At 43.5% G+C, this 8,787-nt stretch overlaps 2 protein-coding genes across 2 annotated transcripts; both read left to right on the top strand.

Annotated features, from left to right (window-relative positions):
* The first annotated feature begins 455 nt into the window (after positions 1–455).
* LOC147963946 (uncharacterized) lies at positions 456–3,055 on the top strand. Its single transcript, XM_087526588.1, has 2 exons — positions 456–2,755; positions 2,985–3,055. Exon 1 carries the CDS (start codon positions 543–545, stop codon positions 2,526–2,528), a length of 1,986 nt encoding a protein of 661 aa, XP_087382714.1. The 5' UTR covers positions 456–542; the 3' UTR covers positions 2,529–2,755; positions 2,985–3,055.
* LOC125517472 (LOW PSII ACCUMULATION protein (DUF1995)) lies at positions 2,996–7,278 on the top strand. Its single transcript, XM_048682666.2, has 9 exons — positions 2,996–3,204; positions 3,296–3,472; positions 4,948–4,995; positions 5,094–5,133; positions 5,218–5,318; positions 5,597–5,789; positions 5,894–5,992; positions 6,100–6,217; positions 6,749–7,278. The coding sequence occupies exons 1-9, from the start codon at positions 3,133–3,135 to the stop codon at positions 6,867–6,869; spliced, it is 969 nt and encodes a 322-aa protein (XP_048538623.1). The 5' UTR covers positions 2,996–3,132; the 3' UTR covers positions 6,870–7,278.
* The last annotated feature ends 1,509 nt before the right edge of the window (positions 7,279–8,787 follow it).

Here is an 8,787-nt window from a genome sequence, read left to right as displayed (position 1 = left end):
GACTAAATAATCTATTTTTCTATAGAATGACATTTACCATCCTAAGAAATTGACTTACCTCGTTAATAGATGTAAAATGAGCTTTGAATCGATGTGTAGTTTTCTCAAAAAAACACCGAAAATAAATAATATTTCTAAGAAATTTCTGTACGCATTTCCTACAAACCGAATATATTTATAAGAAATTTTTCTTCAGAATCCTTGTTTCTATGTTTTTTCTGTAAAAATCCTTCAAACCGACTAAGGCCTAAGAATGTGGTATTTTTGTAATTCATTCCACTCGTATTCGTCAAGCTCCACATGTCGTGTGTGTAGTGGTTAGAGTTATGTGAGGGTAGTATAGTTGCGTATGTCAGGCATCTATACCTTGTAGTTGGTGTATCTGAAAAAACAATTTTTTTTCAAGAATTTCAGTAGTACTGTATTTAATTCTGGTTTTCTTCGAAAGTGCTTGATTTCATTTGCGACATCTTCAAAACTTAAGCAAAGCCCACCCGTCGTTGCAGCCACGCACCTCTTCTCCCCTCCAATCGCCTGTGAGCATGATAAGAACCTTCCAGAAACTTCTGCAACCAACCCGCGGACCCCACTGGGCTTCTACTCCCCTCCGCCGCTTCTGCGGCCGCGCCCCGGCCCCGCCTGCGCCCGCCGGCGGCGACATCTTCCAATGGAACTCCGCCATCACCTCCCACCTCCGCGCCGGCAGGGTGGCCGCCGCGCGCCGACTGTTCGACGAAATGCCTGAGCGGAACGTGTTCACGTGGAACTGCATGCTCTCGGGCTTCGTCCAGAACCGGATGCTCGCGGACGCCCGCAGGGCGTTTGACGCGATGCCCGCGAGGAACTCCGTCTCATGGGCGGCGCTCCTGACCGGCTACGCGCGGAGCGGGAGGGTCGTCGAGGCCAGGGAGCTCTTCGACCGGATGCCGGACCGGAACGTGGTCTCCTGGAACGCGATGATGTCGGGCTACATGCGCAACGGGATGGTCGAGCAGGCGCGCGAGCTGTTCGACGCGATGCCGTCGAGGAACGACGTCTCGTGGCTGACCATGATCTCCGGTTACATCAGGAGGCGGCGTGTCCATGAGGCGAGGGAGCTCTTTGACCGCGCGCCTTCCCCGTCGACGTCTGTCTGCAACGCGTTGCTGTCGGGTTACGTCGCGCTTGGTTGCTTGAAGGACGCCGAGGAGCTGTTTGTCCGGATGCAGAGACGGAACCCTGTCTCGTGGAATGTTATGATCACAGGCTACGCGCGGGCTGGGAGGATGCAGGTTGCGCAGAGCCTGTTTGATGAGATGCCCCAGAAGGACACGATATCTCGGACAGCCATTATGCGTGGGTACTTGCAGAATGGAGACGTTGATGCTTCGTGGAAGGTGTTCGAGGAAATGCCTGATCGGGATGCTATTGCTTGGAACACAATGATCGGTGGTTTCGTGCAGAGCGAGAGGGTGGATGATGCGTTGAGATTGTTTGCTGAGATGCCAAATAGGGATCTCGTATCTTGGAACACGATCTTGCAAGGCTATGTTCAACAAGGGGACATGGCTAGTGCAAATACCTGGTTTAGAAGAATGCCAGAGAAAGATGAGACCTCGTGGAACACATTGATCTCTGGGTACAAAGATGAAGGAGCACTAGCTTTGCTGTCAGAAATGACCAGAGGAGGACTCAGGCCAAACCAAGCCACTTTGAGCGTTGTTATTTCTATCTGCGCCTCTCTTGTTGCGCTCGGATGTGGAAAAATGGTGCATCTCTGTGCAGTCAAAACTGGCTTTGAGCGTGATGCTTTGGTAATGAGCTCATTGATATCTATGTACTCAAAGTGTGGGCTAATCGCTGAAGCCTCACAAGTTTTCGAATTGATGTTGCAGCGAGATACAGTGACATGGAATGCCATGATTGCGACATATGCTTATCATGGTATGGCTGCTGAAGCTCTGAAACTCTTTCACAAGATGACTGAAGATGGGTTTCGTCCAGACCATGCAACCTTTCTTAGTGTATTGTCTTCTTGTGCACACAAAGGCTATTTATATGAAGGTTGTCGTTATTTTAGAAGCATGCAAGAAGATTGGAACTTGATTCCTAGGTCTGATCACTATTCCTGTATGGTTGATCTCCTAGGAAGATCTGGTTTTGTACACCAAGCTTATGCATTCACAAGAAAAATCCCATCTGACCTTCAAGTAAATGCATGGGAGACACTATTTAGCGCATGTAATGCTCACGGAGATGTTCAGCTTGGAGAAGTCATTGCAAAGAATGTCCTTCAGGCGCAACCTTCTGATGGAGGAATGTATACACTCTTGGCAAACTTATATGCTGCCAAAGAGATGTGGAGCAGTGCTGCCAATGTTAGAGGATTCATGAAAGAGCAGGGCTTAAAGAAGGAGACAGGGTGTAGTTGGGTTGAGCTGAAGGGGGAGGTTGTTTCCTTCTCATCAAATGACAATACACATCCCCTAATTGATCAGATATGCCAGGAGGTTGATAACCTTTCTGTCATGATAGAAGGGGCGATGTGATAAGGTTATGAAAAATGGAACTCTGGCAGTCTGTGAGATCAGTTGACGGCACTGTTGGCTCCAGAGTCCAAAATTTGGGAAAACACTGTCTTTTTTTGTCAGGGGCCGGGGGTACGCCCAAATGAGTTCTTGAAAGGATAGGATAGTGATGTGTTGGAGCCTGTTCAATTCTTTAGCGATGACCCCTTCCAAGATCGTAATCAAGAAGTTAAAAACAAGACAGTGAGGTACTGGAGCCATCAACTCTGCATTAGTGGTATTCCTTTAAATTTCATTCAGACATTCATTTCTCAGCAAAGAGTCAGAGTTTCTCAGCAAGACTACATTGGCCCACTATATCAATATTTTAGGATAAACCAGATAAGAAAAGTCTGCATTGTCTTATCAGCCAATAGCAGCATATGCATACAACTAGATGTCGCTGTCATGACAGGCAAGATATTTTTCCCATCACAGCAATTGGAGACCACACAGTAATGCCTTGCCAAACAGACTGGTACTTCGATAGCAATTTCCCTCCACTACCACACACTGGTACTCTCTCCCTCTCCCTCTCCCCCTACCCCTCTCGCCCTCCGTCTGAACCACCCACCCCCAGGCTTCAATGGCCATGGCAACCAATTATTCAATCTCCAACGCACCATTTACCTTTAAACCATCTGCCCCGCATAAACAAGTACACCATCCCAAACAAGCTATATATTTCATCCCTTTCTTTCCCTTTAAATTTGAGCTTTCTATTCATGCATTTTGTTTATTTTGTGAAGGTTCCAAATTGGAGATTTCCTACAATTAGCAGTGGTGATGGTGGTGGGAGCATTTTCACTATATCAAGGAGGAATTTAAGAACTTGGTTCCATGTCTGCGCTGTCACTGGGGACCAGAGCACCCGTGACGTCTTCAGTGCAAATTTCCCAAGCGATTACACAGAACTCATAGTGCAGGTAATTCCGGTGAAAACTTGTTTATTGACAACTGGTAGTTCCTACAATGTTCTGGGGCCTTTGGTGTGGTGCCAGTTTTACATGCCCATATTAGTCGCTTTGCTTATATGGGCCCTGCATCTCATTGTGTGCAGCTGTACTTGAGATGAACTCACACCTCAAATGACCAAATGTTAAATCCTTTGTCTTTCAGGCAGTTGTGAAATATCTGTATACTAGGCTACTAGCTACGCCATTTGTGACATATTATTGAAAAATATTTCGGTGGCCTACTTTGCTTATTGAACTTACCTAGATAAGCAGTAGAGTGGTTTATGCATTGTCAGTTTGTTACGCATGTTACATATTCAATTGGGCTACCTTCGCAATTAGGTGGGAAAACCAACATTCCACATTTAGGCGCAGCATTTTTTAGATCTATCTCTTCATGCTGCAAAGTTATTGTTGCGGACAGTTGTCAGGCAGATTGTTACTCGACGCAATCCTAATCCCTCTGGTGCTGATATTTGGAGTTTCAGCTGGGAACCTCTTTCTGGGCAACCAAGATCTACAACCTTTCCTTCAGCTCCATCCAAGACCTTATGTACTCCAACTGGATATGGAATTCCAAATCCCCTCTAAAGCCATGGATTTCTTCTGGCTTCTTCTCAATGATCGCCTCAACACCAAGGACATGCTGAGGAAGGAATTTACACTTAGATGATGGTGTCAACTGCATTCTTCGCAATGAAGGGCTCCTTGAGAACAAGGATCATCTGTTCTGGACCTGCAGCATCAGCAAGGATAGTTGGGAAACTCTTAACCTCTTCCCTTGTTGTGATGTGATGGGATGGAAAACCTGTTATCCTCTGCCAAAGCCTCTTTAAACCTTTCTTGATGGAGGTCATATTGCTGCCTGGAACATTTGGAAACAGAGAAATTTCCAAGATTTTTGGAAATGCCAATCCTAGCCTAACTCCTAGTCCTTCGTTTTTAAGAACCTCTTCCTTCTTACAGAATGAAGGAGATTAATGATTAATCGACCATATCTTACCACTTGGCTGGATAGCCAGGGCTGAGCTTCTTTGTTCTTCTCTTTGTACTTTCACCTCACCCCCTTCTTTGTAAATGTCGTCTTTTCATACATTTTACTGTCGGGTCCTGCTCAATAGTTTCAGTTAAAAAAGCGAGTAACAGATATGAATGGTTGTGTGGAGTTTTGTGCCCAGCAACTCGACACTATACTGTATCTGGATACTGTAGACTGGATAGAATCCGTGAACATCCTAAATTGGTGGTACAGTTTGAGCTAACCTTGTTGGTACCATCTTCTCTCACATGCTTATGCGGCAGAGAGGGCGATCATATTAAGTCCTTACTTTGATGACGAACAATGCAATTAGTGCATTCACTGTAGCTTGGATAACAGTGTTTCTTCTGAAAGAAGATGCATGAATGATGTTAGGACTAATGGGCTATACCTGTAGTGATTTCAGGCTAAAGAAGCTACAGAATCAGCTTTTAAGGATGGAAAACAGCTATTGGTGAGTGACTGGACCGTCATTCTTATCACATACTTGGCTTTACTTTTTTCTTTTCTCTTCTTTTTTGCCAGTGATTTTGTATATATCATATAATACAGGAAATAGAGTTTCCTACAGCAGGACTACAATCTGTACCAGGTTCCACATAGATGAGCTTTCTGTATACTTAACTTACTATAAGTTATTTGTAACGTGAAAAAGCTCCAATTTGTTTCTGTTCAGGTGATGGCGAAGGTGGAATCGAGATGACAGGAAGCATGCTTCTCATTAGAGAATTTTGTGATCGCTTCGTACCTGCAGAGAAAGTTACCAGGACCAGAATTGTATGTCTTTCTTTGCATTCTTCTATTCATTAGTATCTATGCCTACAATTTAGTTTTGTGAGTGGATTTGGACCTCCATTATAGCAAGCAAGCTTATGCTTTACAGTAAAAAAAAAAGCAAGCTTATGCAATGGGTACGCTTTGGCCGATACCATGTGATTAAAGTATTTTATTTTGGATAGTAACGAACTTTAAATAGGTATACTTGTATTGTGCTCAAGTTTCTATTCCTTTGAATCTTTTTCCGAATTTTACTGTTCCGTCTCAACATGTTTCAGTTCTTCCCTGAGGCAAAAGAGGTTACTTTTGCGAGACAGTCAGCTTTTGAAGGGTGTTCATTGAAATTGGATTACCTAACAAAACCATCCTTATTCGAAGATTTTGGTTTTACAACGAAGGTCAAAATGGCAGACCGTGTGCGGCCTGAAGACGAGATATTCCTTGTGGCTTATCCCTATTTCAATGTCAATGGTGACCTCTGCTGATTTTTGAAATTTGAGCTATCCCTCCTTACTGTACTGTTCAGTCAAAGTTGAGGTTTGCTGCTATAATAAGATGTCAATGGTGTTTTGTAGAAATGCTTGTGGTGGAAGAGCTTTACAAGGAAGCAGTTCTTAATACAGAACGGAAAATGATTATCTTCAATGGAGAACTAGATCGGATAAGAAGTGGATGTATCCTTCAGTATAGAACTTCATGTTTAATTGATTATCTTGAACGTAGTAGAAACAATTATTCTGTGATTCTGGTTTTATAAATTTGACTTCCTTCATAAGCGAAGATTACCCGCCCTTTTTCTATCCAAAGCTGGGTGAACTTTCCAAGACCTTTCTTCCGAAACTGGAGACCGTATACTATATTCACAATTTTAAAGGGTCCAAAGGGGGAGTACTTTTCAGGTTTGCATTCTTTTCCTGAACATGTTGCTCCGTCCAATCCATATTGATTGTCGCTGCTTTAATACAATTTTAGTATAAAGTTGTACTAAAACAGCGACAATTAATATGGATTGGAGGGAGTATTAACGTTTGGTTTCTCCCCAAATCTACCTTGAATAATGTATAGGTCCATATGTTTGCATGAATAATTTTTAACATAGTCGTATTACAATATATCTTGTGCTTCTGGACATAAATTTGTTAACATCCTTGTTGCGTTGAAATATCAATTCTTGTAGCACTAAAACTCTTATTATTAGCTGCATGACCTTCTACGCATATATAGTTTTTAGGCATTCCTACTTAACGTGTATTATAAGACATATTTTTTTATTCAGCCATCTCGTCCGTACTGTATGCATGTAATAACTCTGTAATGCTGTCTTATTGATGATTTGATATGGTAGTCCGATCAACACAATGCTCTATTCAGTAATCAGTAGGAACCTCACATTGAATAACTTAGCGAAAATATTCTTGTCTGTTCGGCAGGTGTTACCCTGGCCCTTGGAAGGTGCTGAGAAAAGTAGGTGGCAGCTTTGTCTGTTTGCATGAACAAGAGGAGATGCCGTCACTGAAAGAAGTGGCCCTCGACATACTTCCTTCTGCCTAGAAAGTTCCTAGAGTTACCTCAGAGAAAAGGGAAAATAGATATCCTAAAGAAAATGGGGGAAAATGAAGCTTTCAGTAATCATCCGAGGGAAGCAAAAGTCTGCAAGAGTTCTTTCCCAAATGTATATGCTCTAGAGATTCATCATGGTCTTGTTGTGGAGGACATAAAATTTAGGTAGATAGGGAATAGTGGATTGGGGAACGCATGTATCTCCAGTAGGCGCAACACTCATGCCAGGTCAGCTTGTCCTATCTTGGAATACTATGGTGGACCAGATGAATGGCCTGACGCACCTGTGGGGAATTGGAAAAAAAGAACTCATCAATTATAGATTTTTTTCCTGGGGCTTAAACTTGGTACCTTATGGTGGTTATGATATCATGGAATTAATAAGAAATCTTAAATGCCATCCTTGTGTATATCTATGTGGAAAAAGATCCTGATATTGGGGGTGAGGTAACTTGCCTGATGCCTCTGATGGCAGAATTAATGGGGTCATCGAAAGTTCTTCCCCTTTGAGCTCGCCACGGAAGTGTAACATCCGGCATACTCAATGTCTGTTACAACCGGTCTTGCAAATTCCTGTTGGCTCCCAAGCCTAAGCTAAAACGTGAGGAGACCGGGGCACAAGCCAAGTATAAATTGTGAATGTGGCAGAGGCACGTTTGGTGCAAAGAAATGTTTCTACCATGCATTTCAGGGTGGCGCAACTTGTGAAACATCTAGCGTATGTCTCCAATTTATAGCGAGACCTGGCTCTGAGTAGTTGTAGTTGAAATCTTCATGCTACCATATTTTTACTGCTTTCTACATTCTTTTATCCACAGCAGCATATGCATATCTGGATGAAATGCAGAAGTGTGAGGTAGTAGTATTAAATCTTTCTTAAAGCCAGAGGCTCCAGGCGGGTGACTACGGCCATGTCCAATGTGGGGCGCTTGGGCAGGCGCCACTGATTGATTGGCAGTTAGAGCCATCAAATCTTGGCATCGGAGGTTGCGGGGTGCAAAGAGATGCGTTGGGCGCTTCCTTATTTTCTTCCCCACATTGGTGCATAGACAATTTAATTGGCGTATGATTAGCTCCCATGGTCAGGTAGGGCTCTTAGTTATTTTCTAATTTAACAATATTGTTTTTTCCTCCATAAGTGCCTGGTCAGGCGGCCGGCCTTGTAGATGGCCTAAATCCTAGCATAAACCCTAGCCGCCACTCCATCTCCGCACCCTGGCGGCGTCAGGGAGACTAATGATCGTGGGGGCATGCTATGGAGGGTTTGGTGGATTGTTGTGGGCCTGCAACGGGGATGCTCCACGCAGTGTTAGTGTTGCAGCGCAACGATCCTCAACGAAGGCCTGGCCTGGCTAGGTCATCGGAGAAGAGGGCGTCGGTGCATGGTTCTGAAGGGTGGCGAGCTCGACATCAATGTTGACCTGGCATGCAGTAGCGTGGGTGATTTTTTTTCTATTGTTCTTTAGGTATTCGTCGTGTTTGATTTAAGGTATCAAGGCAAAAATGTTGCCCCAGTGTAGGAATAACGTTATCCCCGCCCTTTCCCTATCCTGTTTGTGTGCTTATCACCGGTGAAGGGTGTGTGGAGCATATGCATATAAATAGGGATGCCGGTAAGTACCGAACGTTTGTGATTTTCCCATGGCAAATCGAAAGTTTTTATTTTGGCAATTTATATACACAAAAAATGACAAGTTTAGTTGTCAAGCATGGCAATTCCGTCTTCAGTTTGTTGTTTGCCAGAAAATTGCCATGCTTATCAACTAAACTTGTCATCCTTGCATTAACTAAGTTGCCATAAAAAGACGTTTGATTTGCCACGGGCAAGTCCCGAACGTCCAGGATTTATCATTTTCGTACAAATAATATATGAAAGAAATAAAAAGAAAAAAGAGAGTAGAAAAAGAAA

Source organism: Triticum urartu, chromosome 6A (assembly GCF_056163025.1).
Source record: "Triticum urartu cultivar PI428250 chromosome 6A, HENAU_Tu73, whole genome shotgun sequence".
Taxonomy (NCBI): Eukaryota; Viridiplantae; Streptophyta; class Magnoliopsida; order Poales; family Poaceae; genus Triticum; species Triticum urartu.
Note: the sequence above shows the minus strand (reverse complement) of the source record. Positions and strands in the feature narration are given on the sequence as shown.